Below are 15945 nucleotides of genomic sequence, written 5' to 3'. Positions count from 1 at the left end.
CTTATAGTGTAAGATAGATCAAAAGACTAAACCAAGTACTAACATAGCATGCACACTGTCACCTTCATGCATATGTAGGAGGAATAGATCACATCAATATTATCATAGCAATAGTTAACTTCGCAATCTACAAGAGATCATGATCATAGCATAAACCAAGTACTAACACGGATGCACGCACTGTCACCTTTACATCGTGCAGGAGGAATAATACTACTTTAATAACATTGCTAGAGTAGCACATAGATAAATTGTGATACAAATACATTGCAATCATAAAGAGATATAAATAAGCACCTCACTATGCCATTCATCAGTGAATAAGTATTCTGTGAAATATAGCCTAAGAGACCCACACGGTGCACACACTGTCACCTTTACACACGTGGGACAAGGAGTCTCCGGAGATCACATAAGTAAAACTCACTTGACTAGCATAATGACATCTAGATTACAAGCATCATCATATGAATCTCAATCATGTAAGGCAGCTCATGAGATTATTGTATTGAAGTACATAGGAGAGAGATGAACCACATAGCTACCGGTACAGCCCCGAGCCTCGATGGAGAACTACTCCTCCTCATGGGAGCAGCAGCGGTGATGAAGATGGCGGTGGAGATGGCAGCGGTGTCGATGGAGAAGCCTTCCGGGGCACTTCCCCGTTCCGGCGGCGTGCCGGAACAGAGACTCTGTCCCCCGGATCTCGGCCGCGATGGCGGCGGCTCCGGATGGTTTCGTGGTTTTCGTCAATCGTATCGTGGTTTTCGCGACGGAGGCTTTAAATAGGCGAAGAGGCGGCGCAGAGGGCTGAAGGGGTGCCCACACCATAGGGTGGCGCGGGCCCCCCGGCCGCGCCGGCCCGTGGTTTGGTGGGCCTGTGCCCCTCCCCGGTGGCTCTCGGGTGTTCTGGATGCTTCCGGTAAAATAGGAACCCGGGCGTTGATTTCGTCCAATTCCGAGAATATTTCGTTACTAGGATTTCTGAAACCAAAAACAGCAGAAAACAGGAACTGCACTTCGGCATCTTGTTAATAGGTTAGTTCCGTAAAATGCACGAATATGACATAAAGTGTGCATAAAACATGTAGATAACATCAATAATGTGGCATGGAACATAAGAAATTATCGATACGCCGGAGACGTATCAGCATCCCCAAGCTTAGTTCTGCTCGTCCCGAAGGTGTAAAACGATAACACGTATAATTTCTGGAGTGACATGCCATCATAACCTTGATCATACTATTTGTAAAGCATATGTAGTGAATGCAGCGATCAAAACAATGTATATGACATGAGTAAACAAGTGAATCATAAAGCAAAGACTTTTCATGAATAGCACTTCAAGACAAGCATCAATAAGTCTTGCATAAGAGTTAACTCATAAAGCAATAATTCAAAGTAAAGGTATTGAAGCAACACAAAAGAAGATTAAGTTTCAGCAGTTGCTTTCAACTTGTAACATGTATATCTCATGGATATTGTCAACATAGAGTAATATAATAAGTGCAATAAGCAAATATGTAGGAATCAATGCACAGTTCACACAAGTGTTTGCTTCTTGAGGTGGAGAGAAATAGGTGAACTGACTCAACATTGAAAGTAAAAGAATGGTCCTCCATAGAGGAAAAGCATCGATTGCTATATTTGTGCTAGAGCTTTGATTTTGAAAACATGAAACAATTTTGTCAACGATAGTAATAAAGCATATGTATCATGTAAATTATGTCTTACAAGTTGCAAGTCTCATGCATAGATACTAATAGTGCCCGCACCTTGTCCTAATTAGCTCGGACTACCTGGATTATCACCGCAATACATATGCTTTAACCAAGTATCACAAAGGGGTACCTCTATGCCGCCTGTACAAAGGTCTAAGGAGAAAGCTCGCATTGGATTTCTCGCTTTTGATTATTCTCGACTTAGACATCCATACCGGGACAACATAGACAACAAATAATGGACTCCTCTTTTAATGCTTAAGCATTCAACAACAATTAATTTTCTCATTAGAGATTTGAGGATGTTTGTCCAAAACTGAAACTTCCACCATGGATCATGGCTTTAGTTAGCGGCCCAATGTTCTTCTCTAACAATATGCATGCTCAAACCATTCAACTCAGTGTAGATCGCCCTTACTTCAGACAAGACGAACATGCATAGCAACTCACATGAAATTCAACAATGAAAAGTTGATGGCGTCCCCGGTGAACATGGTTATCGCACAACAAGCAACTTAATAAGAGATAAAGTGCATAATTACATATTCAATACCACAATAGTTTTTAAGCTATTTGTCCCATGAGCTATATATTGCAAAGGTGAATGATGGAATTTTAAAGGTAGCACTCAAGCAATTTACTTTGGAATGGCGGAAAATACCATGTAGTAGGTAGGTATGGTGGACACAAATGGCATAGTAGTTGGCTCAAGTATTTTGGATGCATGAGAAGTATTCCCTCTCGATACAAGGTTTAGGCTAGCAAGGCTTATTTGAAACAAACACAAGGATGAACCGGTGCAGCAAAACTCACATAAAAGACATATTAAAAATATTATAAGACTCTACACCGTCTTCCTTGTTGTTCAAACTCAATACTAGAAATTATCTAGACCTTAGAGAAACCAAATATGCAAACCAAATTTTAGCATGCTCTATGTATTTCTTCATTAATGGGTGCAAAGCATATGATGCAAGAGCTTAATCATGAGCACAACAATTGCCAAGTATCACATTACCCAAGACATTAATAGCAATTTCTACATGTATCATTTTCCAATTCCAACCATATAACAATTTAACGAAGAAGAAACTTCGCCATGAATACTATGAGTAGAAACCAAGGATATACTTGTCCATATGCTACAGCGGAGCGTGTCTCTCTCCCATAAAGTGAATGCTAGGATCCATTTTATTCAAACAAAACAAAAAACAAAAACAAACCGACGCTCCAAGAAAAAGCACATAAGATGTGATGGAATAAAAATATAGTTTCAGGGGAGGAACCTGATAATGTTGTCGATGAAGAAGGGGATGCCTCGGGCATCCCCAAGCTTAGACGCTTGAGTCTTCTTAATATATGCAGGGGTGAACCACCGGGGCATCCCCAATCTTAGAGCTTTCACTCTCCTTGATCATGTTGCATCATACTCCTCTCTTGATCCTTGAAAACTTCCTCCACACCAAACTCGAAACAACTCATTAGAGGGTTAGTGCACAATAAAAATTAACATATTCAGAGGTGACACAATCATTCTTAACACTTCTGGACATTGCATAATGCTACTGGACATTAATGGATCAAAGAAATTCATCCAACATAGCAAAAGAGGCAATGCGAAATAAAAGGCAGAATCTGTCAAAACAGAACAGTTCGTATTGACGAATTTTAAAATGGCACCATACTTGCTCAAATGAAAATGCTCAAATTGAATGAAAGTTGCGTACATATCTGAGGATCACTCACGTAAATTGGCATATTTTTCTGAGCTACCTACAGGGAGGTGGACCCAGATTCGTGACAGCAATGAAATCTGGAACTGCGCAGTAATCCAAATCTAGTACTTACTTTTCTATCAACGGCTTAACTTGGCACAATAAAACACTAAACTAAGATAAGGAGAGGTTGCTACAGTAGTAAACAACTTCCAAGACACAAAATAAAAACAAAGTACTGTAGGTAAAAACACGGGTTGTCTCCCATAAGCGCTTTTCTTTAACGCCTTTCAGCTAGGCGCAGAAAGTGTGTATCAAGTATTATCGAGAGACGAAGTGTCAACATCATAATTTGTTCTCATAATAGAATCAAAAGGTAACTTCATTCTATTTCTAGGGAAGTGTTCCATACCTTTCTTGAGAGGAAATTGATATTTTATATTACCTTCCTTCATATCAATAGTACACTGTCACCTTTACACACGTGGGACAAGGAGTCTCCGGAGATCACATAAGTAAAACTCACTTGACTAGCATAATGACATCTAGATTACAAGCATCATCATATGAATCTCAATCATGTAAGGCAGCTCATGAGATTATTGTATTGAAGTACATAGGAGAGAGATGAACCACATAGCTACCGGTACAGCCCCGAGCCTCGATGGAGAACTACTCCCTCCTCATGGGAGCAGCAGCGGTGATGAAGATGGCGGTGGAGATGGCAGCGGTGTCGATGGAGAAGCCTTCCGGGGGCACTTCCCCGTTCCGGCGGCGTGCCGGAACAGAGACTCCTGTCCCCCAGATCTTGGCTTCGCGATGGCGGCGGCTCTGGATGGTTTCTGTGGTTTTCGTCAATCGTATCAGGGTTTTCGCGACGGAGGCTTTAAATAGGCGAAGAGGCGGCGCAGGAGGGCTGAAGGGGTGCCCACACCATAGGGTGGCGCGGGCCCCCCTGGCCGCGCCGGCCTGTGGTTTGGTGGGCCTGTGCCCCCTCCCTGGTGGCTCTCGGGTGTTCTGGATGCTTCCGGGTAAAATAGGAACCTGGGCGTTGATTTCGTCCAATTCCGAGAATATTTCATTACTAGGATTTCTGAAACCAAAAACAGCAGAAAACAGGAACTGGCACTTCGGCATCTTGTTAATAGGTTAGTTCCAGAAAATGCACGAATATGACATAAAGTGTGCATAAAACATGTAGATAACATCAATAATGTGGCATGGAACATAAGAAATTATCGATACGCCGGAGACGTATCAGGGCCGTAGGGCTGCTTTCATGTAATGATAAGGGTTGGTAGGGACAGAATGACAAAGACCGTTTTTGAATACTTTGAGTTGCATTAGAGGGGTTTATGTAGGGACCAATGAACTAACTGATATGATGGGACATTTATGTCTTAATGATTCCTATACTTTCTCATAAAAATGGATCTAGGACCCATCATAAGGGGTGTATTTGATCATATCTATGTCTGCACCTAATTTAGGCTCCGCCCCTAAGGGGTTAAAACTTTACAAGATATTCACCATGTTGTGTAGAAATCTAAATGCTAAGTAAATCCATGTTGCCCTTGGGAACACTTGCCACACACACACACACGCACGCACGCACGCGCACGCACGCACGCACGCACACGCACACACACACACACACACACACACACACTTGAGCTTGTCCTCTTGCTGCATAGAGGATTGAGCTTTCTCATTTAGAGCATTTACTTATTGATATTTACTTCTTGCACTTTATTTCATTGCAAGCTACAAGCACAAAACACCAAACCACTGCACCCTTTTTATTATTTTACTTGTCAAAGTTACTAAGCAATACCTTCAGCTTTCCATGGTTTCGACAACATTTCTTATTGATCAGTTTACTATGAAGTAGCATCCTATAATTACATACAGATAGCAGACCACCTACTTTGTTTGTAGATACAAATCACCGTGGTTCCATTACCTGTATGTTATTATTTTTGTATATGATCTACAAACTACGGCTAATGTTTGGCATCCACATATGTACTCCAACAATACTCCCTCTCGCAGTCTTCAGCTTATCTGAAAGAATAGAATGTAAGCATATTAGCTCTTGCAGACCACACCACAAACACAAATCAAAACTCAGCAGACTTGCCGTTTTTCTTTTTCGTGCCATTTGATGTTCTGGACACCCGTGTGATGGCCCCTGGCTAGTACCGCCTGCAGTACAATCTGAAGCGCGGTGAACCTGCTCTTTCCAAAGGAGCTTTGCTTCTCTGTCCTTAATCATTTTGCATGAAAAAAAACAGAAGGAAATGAGAGAAATCAGTGGCCAGTTCCAAATAGCTTCAGATGCTAAAATTAAGAATCTGGCTGCGATCTAATAGGTTCTAAAAAGTCCAATCACCTTCTCCCATGATTCCATGAGAAATCCCCAACACATCACTGCTTAGATCGAATCACCACCTTGAGGTTTTTCTCAAAACGTAGTTTGCAGGTAAAGTTTTCCTATTCCTCAAAGCGAAATCTTCAAAATAAAATGCAACTTCAGACATAGAAAGATTGATCGACCTGACATGTACAATAGCGGAGGCAGAGGAGGTTTCAGCCAAGTAGGGATGGGAGATGGTTAAATAAAACGGGTTGCCTGGTGTGAGGTCCGAGAACGCAAATCACCATAGGACATCGCTAAGGGAAACGCTGCCGGATGGTATATATAGGAAAGGGAGACGAACATATCTAGGGATGGATCCAGGAGGGAGAAATGAACAGCCATGAAGGCAGGGTCGACGAATTTATTGTCTAGTGGAACTGGAGGAGACAAAGTGAAAGGATGATGAGGGGGTGGATGAATGGTCTGCGAATGTCAATTCAAGAGTCTAGTCGACCACCGGTTACATTATGAGAAGCTTTGGTGATTATGGATAATAAAAAGTAATGAAACAATTTGTTATTTGTTGATGGGGCAAGCTGTTGATGTGGCATAGCTGCATGTTAATGTTGGATAATTAGGCACAATTTCCATGATTAATTCCAGAATATTAAGCATGACGACAGTAACTACTAACATGTGAAACTCGAACATACTAGATGTAGTGATCAACATGAACAGTAGCATAGCAAACAGTACAACATCCATCGCTAAACAGATCGAGATATGTCGCACGTACCGATCTGGTGGAGGTGGCGGTGGAGGTGCAGCAGATGATGTCGCGGCAGTAACGTTGTTGATGACAACGTTGTTGACGACAGGGACGACGGGTCGAAGTAGATGGCGTTGAAGACGACGGTATGCAGCACCGCCCGACTTGGACGGAAGGCGACCCGTGATGAAGAGGTTGAGCAGTCGCGCAGAGCGCTTCCCAAAAACCTAATTCGCCCTCTCCCGTACAGGATCGCAAGGACGAGCGGTTCCGGAGACCTGCTCTCCCGTTCGCCGATGCACGTCGGCTCGCGGGATGGAGTAGGCTACGATGGCGGCGCAAGCAGAGAGAGGTGGAAACCCTAACTCGTGTATTGGATGTGTTTCTGCGGTAGCCGGGCAGGAGATTATATAGGCTCGGGAAACCCTAGGCAACGTGGGCCACGCCCACGTCGCACGAACGTTTCGAGTCGGTTACAGATAGCCCACGATCCGGGAGCGACCCGAACCGACTAACTGCGACGCGTCCGTCTAGGACTCTGTTCGTTTTCCTGAGCTGCAAAAAGTAAGGAAAGTCTCGGCTCGAGGCTCAATCCACTCACCACGAGCGCGGCGCGCGTCGTGACGTGTCGTGTCGAGACGAGACGAGCGAGCGAGGAGGAGGAGGAGCACGCGTGTAGCACTCCTATTCTCACTCACTTACTAGTGGTGGAACAACCCACCTTATAAGGTGGTCTAACTTCCTCCCAACTTTCCATGTGGGACTAAACTTCCCACCTCTTGCCACTCCCTAGTGAGCTGCCACCAACTTGGGCTCAAACTCACAAGGCTGCCACTATGTGGGCTTTGAGATTTATAGGAAAAACTGAAATCTAATTTGGGCCACTAAAAGTGGGCCCAATATTTCAACAATCCCCCACCAGATCTCAAATCCCCATTTAGAGATTTACCAATACTCGCTGCTTGTTTATATACCAGTGTTTCAGCGGAGACTGTTAAGTTGAACTTCCGCCTAGAACCTTAAGTTACATCCACTCACACTTGAACAATGGACTAAGCCTTGAATTGCAAGTTTTGCGTGAACAGGGTTTCACTCAAAGTCATGACCAGTACATGGCTGCCAGTAGCCTACCCCGCGGGTGAAGCATATGCGTCGTACTTCATGGTCTCTTCATGAGTTTACTAGAGATCACCCAAATCTCATAGATTGCGACGTTTAACAATCGGACTCATATAGGTGTGTTATTTCAAGAATGCTCTGTAGGACAGCATCTTTGCTAAAATAGCCAACATAAACACATTAAGGCTTGTTGCCAACCTGCCTTACAAAGAATCGAGAGTTGTGCATCTTCACATAGAGAGGGTTACATAATACTCTCCTCAATTAAACCACTAGTTTGTTCTTCCTGTGTCCTAATTCACGGGATCTCCGATCACAAAGGTTGGGTTACCACTATGGCGTAACATCAACGGGTCTCAAACCCATCTCCCTCGATGCACTTTCTATCACATTACGTGATAGTCCCTTTGTAAAGGGATCTGCCAGGTTTTTGTCTGTTTGAATATATGTAACAGTTATTACTCCGGAGTTTCGCAATTTCCTGACAGACTTCAAACGTCTCTTGACGTGTCTTGATGACTTCGCGTTATCCTTAGAATTGTTCACTTTGACAATTACAGTTTGATTGTCACAATTCAAAAGGATTGCCGGAACAGGTTTTTCAACCACAGGCAAGTCCATCAAGAGCTCACGCAACCATTCTGATTCAACAGTGGTTGTGTCTAAAGCAGTAAGTTCTGCTTCCATAGTTGACCTCGTCAATATGGTTTGCTTACAAGATCTCCATGACACTGCACCACCTCCAAAGGTAAATACATACCCACTTGTGGCATACAGATCAGCTACATCTGAGATCCAATTCGAATCACTATATCCTTCAAGCACTGGGTGCCCCGAATAGTGAATCCCATAACTCATTGTACCACATAGGTAGCGCATGAGCCTATCAATTGCATGCCAATGATCAGTACCGCGCTTTGACATGAACCTACTCAACTTGCTAACAGCAAAAGAGATGTCGGGTCTAGTCGCGCTCGCTAAGTACATGAGTGAGCCAACGATCTGAGAATATCTCAATTGATCTATGGCAATCCTCCGGTTCTTGCGTAGTGTCACACTGGGATCATAAGGTGTTGAAGAAGGCTTGCTATCAATATAGCCGAACCGGCTCAAGATCTTCTCAACATAATGGGATTGTGTTAGAGTAATCCCACTCTCGTTCTTAATCAGCTTGATATTCGTAATCACATCGCCTTCTCCCGGATCTTTCATATCAAAACTCTTTGACAAGAAAGACTTGACCTCGTGTATTACTCTCATGTTTGTACCAAAGATCGAATATCATCCACATACAAACATAGTATAACACCTTCGCCCCCACCATAGCGATAGTAAACACACTTGTCACCTCATTGACAACAAAGCCTCTGAAGTTAAAGTTCTATCAAACTTCTCATGCCATTGCTTAGGTGCTTGTTTCGGGCCATATAAGGATTTCAACAACTTGCACACCTTTCTTTCTTCACCTTTTACTACAAACCCATCAAAGCGGATCCATATAGATTTCCTCTTCCAACTCTCCATTAAGGAAAGCTGTCTTTACGTCCATTTGATGAACGATAAGACCATAGGAGGCAGCCATGGATAGTAGTACTCGAATGGTGGTAAGTCTAGCGACAGGTGAATAGGTGTCGAAGTAATCTTCGCCTTCTCTCTGTGTAGCCTTTCGCTACAAGCCGCGCCTTGTACTTTTCAATAGTACCATCAGGTCTTAGCTTCTTCTTGAACACCCATTTGCATCCCACAGGCTTGCATCCATGGGGTCGTTCTGATAGCTCCCAAGTTCCATTAGAAAGGATCGAGTCCATCTCGTTATGGACAGCTTCTTTCCAGTCATCTGCATCTGGAGATGCATATGCCTCTGCAATGGACGTGGGAGTATCATCCACAAGGTACACAATGAAATCATCACCAAAGGATTTTTCAATCCTTCGTCTCTTGCTCCGTTTAGGAGCTTCATTGTCATCCTTCTCAGTAACATTCTCATGTGATTGTTCAAAATACTCATTAGATGTACTGGACTCAGGAATTATCTCAGAAGAAATTCTAGCAATGCTATGCATATCTTTCATAGGAAACATATTCTCAAAAAATGTTGCATCACGAGATTCCATAATAGTATCAACATGCATATCAGGCACCTCGGATTGAACTACTAAAAATCTATATCCTACACTCCGAGGAGCATAACCTAGAAAGATACAATCCACTGTCTTTGGTCCAAGTTTGCGCTTCTTAGTAATTGGAATATTGACTTTCGCCAAACATCCCCATGTGCGCAAATACGAAAGTGATGGTTTTCTCCCAGCCCACTCCTCGTAAGGGGTTTTATCTTTATTCTTGTTAGGAACTCTATTCAGGACATGACATGAAGTCAACAAAGCCTCCCCCCACCATGCCTTTGATAAACCAGCAGTGGCTAACATGGAATTCATCAAGTCAGTCAGCGTGCGGTTTTTCCTCTCGGCAACCCCGTTTGATTGGGGTGAATAGGGAGGCGTCCTCTCATGAATAATGCCATGTTCCTCACAGAACTCATCAAAGATTTTAGGAAAATATTCGCCACCACGATCCGACCTAAGACGCTTGATCTTTCTCTCTAGTTGATTTTCAACTTCAGCCTTATAAATTTTAAAGTAGTATAAAACTTCATCTTTAGTTCGCAACAAATAAACATAGCAAAATCTAGTCGCATCATCAATCAATGTCATGAAATATCTCTTTCCACCTTTTGTCAACACACCATTCATCTCGCATAGATCAGAATGTATGAGTTCTAGAGGTGCCAGGTTTCTCTCCTCGGCCGCCTTGTGAGGCTTCCGAGGTTGCTTTGATTGCACACAACTATGGCACTTAGAACCTTTGGCAATGGTGAAATTCGGAATTAAACTTAAACTGGATAGCCGAGACATTAAACCAAAATTAATGTGACATAAACGAGAATGCCAAACACTGGTATCATCACTAACATTGCCACATATATGGTTCACAGACTTATTACTGAAATCAGAAAGAGAAAAGTGGAACAAGCCTCCGCACTCATAGCCTTTACCAATAAATTGTCCAAACTTGGAAACAACTACTTTATTCGACTCTAAAACAACCTTAAACCCATCTCTGCATAGAAGGGAGCCGCTAACGAGATTCTTGTTCATAGTAGGGACATGTCGCACGTTCCTCACCGCACGATCTTCCCCGAAGTGAACTTCAGATCTACCGTGCCAACACCACGAACAGAAGCATGTGACCCATTCCCTATCAAGACGGAAGAATCCCGGGCGACCTGGTAAGAAGTGAACATTGATATGTCAGCACACACATGAACATTAGCACCTGTATCAATCCACCAACATGGAGATTGAAATACCGAAAGAACAGTAAAGAGATTACCGTACCCATCAGCATTGCTAGCAACACCGTGTTGACTTGCCTCGCCTTTTCTTGCGGTCTGCCCTCTCTGGACAGTCCTTAGAAAAGTGGCCGGTCTCTCCACATGTAAAGCGGCTCGGATCTGCTTTGTTTATCATCTTCTTCTTCTTGAAGGTTGTAGTCTTCATAGGCTTATTGAAGGAGGGCTTGTTATTCCCTTTGTTCTTGCCGTAGGGTTTCTTCGCACCATGTTGGCGCTAGACTGACCCTCTCCTTTCTCGCATTATCCTTAGCCCGAGCTTTCTCCTCAACATCAAGAGATGCTATCGCATTTTCAACCGATATCTCCTGTCTCTTGTGTTTGAGAGGTGTGGCAAAGTGCCTCCATGAAGGGGGCAACTTAGCGATGATGCATCCAGCCCCAAACTTGTCGAGGTAAGGCACACTTAAGGAGTTCAAGCTCTTTCGCAATGCACCGTATCTCATGAGCTTGTTCGACTACGTAACGGTTGTTAACCATCCCGATGTCATGGAAGTTCTCCATGATATACGGTTCATCTTTTGCATCGGTTGCACCGAACTTAGCATTCAGTGCCTCCCAGAGCTCTTTACCGTCTGTTATGTGCATGTACACATCACACAGTCGATCAGCAAGAATACTCAGAACGCATCCGACGAAGAGAGTATTGTTTTCCTTGAACTTGTTCTGATCTTGGTCAGATATAGTTCCTTCAGTAAACCATCGGTAACCGAACACTTTCGTGATGAGTAAGCGAGAGCATGGCCTTATACTGCCACCTCTTAAAGTGCACACCGGTAAACTTATCCGGCCTCAGTGCATCGGAAAAACCAGCCATTGTTAACTCAGGAAATTGCCTACAATTAGGTTTTTGGATTGTTGGATAATTAGGCACAATTTCCATGATTAATTCCAGAATATTAAGCATGATGACAGTAACTACTAACATGTGAAACTCGAACATACTAGATGTAGTGATCAACATGAACAGTAGCATAGCAAACAGTACAACATCCATCGCTAAACAGATCGAGATATGTCGCACGTACCGATCGGGTGGCGGTGGCGGTGGAGGTGCGGCGAGATGATGTCGCGGCAAAGAACGTTGTTGATGACAACGTTGTTGACGACGTGGACGACGGGTCGAAGTAGATGGCGTTGAAGACGACGGTAGGCGCACCGCCCGACTTGGACGGAAGGCGACCCGTGATGAAGAGGTTGAGCGATCGCGCGAGTGCTTCCCAAAAACCTAATTCGCCCTCTCCCGTACAGATCGCAAGGACGAGCGGTTCCGGAGACTGCTCTCCCGTTCGCCGATGCACGTCGGCTCGCGGGATGGAGTAGGCTACGATGGCGGCGCAAGCGAGAGAGAGGTGGAAACCCTAACTCGTGTATTGGATGTGTTTCTGCGGTAGCCGGGCAGGAGATTATATAGGCTCGGGAAACCCTAGGCAACGTGGGCCACGCCCACGTCGCACGAACGTTTCGAGTCGGTTACAGATAGCCCACGATCCGGGAGCGACCCGAACCGACTAACTGCGACGCGTCCGTCTAGGACTCTGTTCGTTTTCCTGAGCTGCAAAAAGTAAGGGAAGTCTCGGCTCGAGGCTCAATCCACTCACCACGAGCGCGGCGCGCGTCGTGACGTGTCGAGTCGAGGCTCAATCCACTCACCACGAGCGCGAGTCGAGTCGAGTCGAGTCGAGACGAGCGAGCGAGGAGGAGGAGGAGCGCGCGTGTAGCACTCCTATTCTCACTCACTTACTAGTGGTGGAACAACCCACCTTATAAGGTGGTCTAACTTCCTCCCAACTTTCCATGTGGGACTAAACTTCCCACCTCTTGCCACTCCCTAGTGAGCTGCCACCAACTTGGGCTCAAACTCACAAGGCTGCCACTATGTGGGCTTTGAGATTTATAGGAAAAACTGAAATCTAATTTGGGCCACTAAAAGTGGGCCCAATATTTCAACAGTTAAGAGAAATATGTTAGTGGGGATGAACTTCTTAGTTATATAGGATAGTAGGATAGGTAGTTGTCCACAGAGTACGATCTCAATTAGCTAAGCCCTACACCCAACGCCACGAGCTCATGAGCTGGCTTATTACAAGTACCGGGTGCATACACCACACTAGCTTCAATAAAACTCACTAGAAGGTGGTATTTTATGTCTCTAATCAAGGCGCCCATCGGAGCTAGATCATAGTTGCTCGAGGTTATGGCATGCTTCAATGATTCCAACTTTACCGAACTTCATATTTGTGATTCGTAGTTATTTTCATTTTCTTTTTCTTGACTATATTCATCTTTGCAATTCAATGATCTTAGTGTCAAAATTTAATCATTAAATACAACTCATGATCTTGACAAAGCCACACGTAAGTGGCTAGATGTACTTTCAATAATAAATTGTATTACTTGTATCTATTGCTTTCGCTAAATGATATGAAGGATAAGAGAATAGGTGACTTCTCCATCATTGCACGTGCCCGTAAGTATGGATTTTTTATTTAGAAAAACTTTTTTTTACTATATACAAAATCATTTATAAACGAACATCCTGACGTGGCACCTGAAGAAACGGAAGGGCCTCAGCCGGTTGTCACGTTGGCCCACGTTCTGTTTTAGCCCCTTTTCTTAAGCTGTAGGCTTCACGAAAAAGTAGCCCATTAGAGCCCACGACCTTTCTAGGGTTCCCCGTGTTCGTTCTATTCTATATAATAACTCGTATCCCTTGGTTGACCTCCATCCTCCCCTCTTTCTCAACGGCGCAGCCTCTTCTCTCTCCACCACCCCTTACCAACCCGCCGCCGGCGCCTGTAACCCTAAATTAATTGATGTTCGTTCTTCGTTGATCTACGAATTCTGACTGGAGGTGCGTACATGGTTTTTGCCCTGATTCTGATTCCTATTTAGGTGATGCCTGTATCATTGATTTTAAATTAGATCTGATTCGAATTGCAGGCGGAAGCTTTGCATTAGAAGAGAGAACAGTAAGCATAAGGAGCGATGTCAAAGCACCACTACGAAGAGCTGGGCGTTTGCAGCCGGAAGGCCAAGCGCAAGCGCCCGCACCTTTACTTCGTCATGAATGACGGGGACGGATACTCCATCCGAAAGGTAGACCTGTCGTCGGACTATGATTCAGACGACGACGCCATACACCATAAGGATGGAACGATCTATGCCAGGGAGTTGCCCCTGCCACGTGTTCTCATCCGCTTTCATGATTCTTTCAGTGGCGAGTTCTTCACCGCCATTGGCACCAAGATCCTAGCAACGGGGATCGGTTCGCCTAGGCGCGCTGCCCCAGCCTTTGATGTCCTCTCGCGGACTCTTAGTCTTGGTCCCCGGCCCCAGATGCGCCCCTGTAGTCCACTCTACATGCCTGTCGGCTGCAGTCTCGTCTCCTTGGACTTTGGATCTACCCAGCTTCTTGATTCTCCCCCACCAGAAAACATAAGCTGTCAATGGTCATGGCAGGAGCTGCCGAAGGCTCCCTTCAAGCACCTTGACGTCACCTGCCATGCCGAGCATCCTGATGGGCACACACTCTTTGTGAGCACCCTGAGTGGAGGCTCCCCCTCTACTTTCACCCTAGATACTGTCAATGGCGTTTGGAAGCAACATAGCAATTGGGCACTGCCGTTCAAAGGCCACGTGCATTTTGACCCTGCGCTTGATGCCTGGGTTGGGTTCCCTGAGGCCAAGGAACACCTAGGCTACCTCTGCTCCTCTAATGTGGTGACCATTGACGCTGTGGCCATCCCTGATTTTAACGTGGTGTCCATCCCTGCCCCTGACACTGGCTGTAAGGTCCAACCCATGGATTCTGATGATGGGGAGTCCAGTGATGATGATTCCAGCGGCGACTTAACGCCAAGGTTGATGCTTGGCAAGGACAAGATTTTCTGTGAGGATCCAGCCGAGCAACACCATTGTGCTGCCCTCGTCTACATGGGAGGTAGAAGCAAGTACTGCCTGCTGCAGTGCTTCTCTGTTATAGATCAAAATGGCATGGATAATGACGATGAGGATGACCCTTACCAGGTTGAAGTTAAGGATGAGGACCTACCTCGTCGCCATATGCTCCGTTTAACAACATTCACTCTCAAGTATGACATGGACAGGGAACTGAGTACTGCCAAGCGCCGCCGGGTTCGATGCTACGAGCTGCCTCCTGACGTGGAACAGCTCTTTGGTTGCATCCAAGCTTTCTGGATATAAAGCAAGCCATGATATGCTGCTGGGTTCTGTGCTATGAGCTACTTCCTGATGCAGAATTACTTTTCGATGATATCCAAATCTTCTGGATGTAAAACAAGGCATAGTATCTTTCTGTATGACTTAACTTTGTCATATCTATGACGAAATTGAGTCAACTAATTTGGGACGAATATTATTCTCAAATAAAGTATGCAGCAGTACATGCTGCCCTGGTGCTTCATGTATTTCTTGATACAGATTAGAATCATCATCACTTATGAACTTTGTAGAGGTCCATGGTACCTGTATTTAATCTTACTTAATACTTATATTATGTATTATTATATGAACTCTGTACAAACTCATGTTACTATCACCAGCGCTGATGTTGCACTGCATTTTGTTTTCCCATTTGTTACAGTTGAAATTTCTTTCTTGCCATTTTGAAACGGACAGTTCTCCAAACCCCTGTCAAACTTTGATGTGCTGATCTGATAAATAGATGTCTGTTTTCAAGTCCAATAGGTCATCAATCTACACTCCTTTTATACCTTTTAATGCGTGCCATCTTTTCGGACACTGTCATGTGATGGGTTGTTTTCTGATACATTGGAAAGATAAATCAACATATCTATAGTTGTTAGTTGTGAACATTCGTTTCACGCCCA

General features: G+C 44.4%; 1 protein-coding gene across 1 annotated transcript; it reads left to right on the top strand.

Moving 5' to 3' along the window:
• Window positions 1-13789: 13789 nt before the first annotated feature.
• On the top strand, window positions 13790-15675 carry LOC127292745 (uncharacterized). Its single transcript, XM_051322199.1, has 2 exons — window positions 13790-13946; window positions 14036-15675. Exon 2 carries the CDS (start codon window positions 14081-14083, stop codon window positions 15296-15298), a length of 1218 nt encoding a protein of 405 aa, XP_051178159.1. The 5' UTR covers window positions 13790-13946; window positions 14036-14080; the 3' UTR covers window positions 15299-15675.
• Window positions 15676-15945: the final 270 nt, after the last annotated feature.

This window comes from Lolium perenne, chromosome 4 (genome assembly GCF_019359855.2).
Source record: "Lolium perenne isolate Kyuss_39 chromosome 4, Kyuss_2.0, whole genome shotgun sequence".
In the NCBI taxonomy this organism is placed as follows: Eukaryota; Viridiplantae; Streptophyta; class Magnoliopsida; order Poales; family Poaceae; genus Lolium; species Lolium perenne.
The sequence above is the reverse complement of the archived record's forward strand: the minus strand, read 5'-3'. Positions and strand labels throughout refer to the sequence as shown.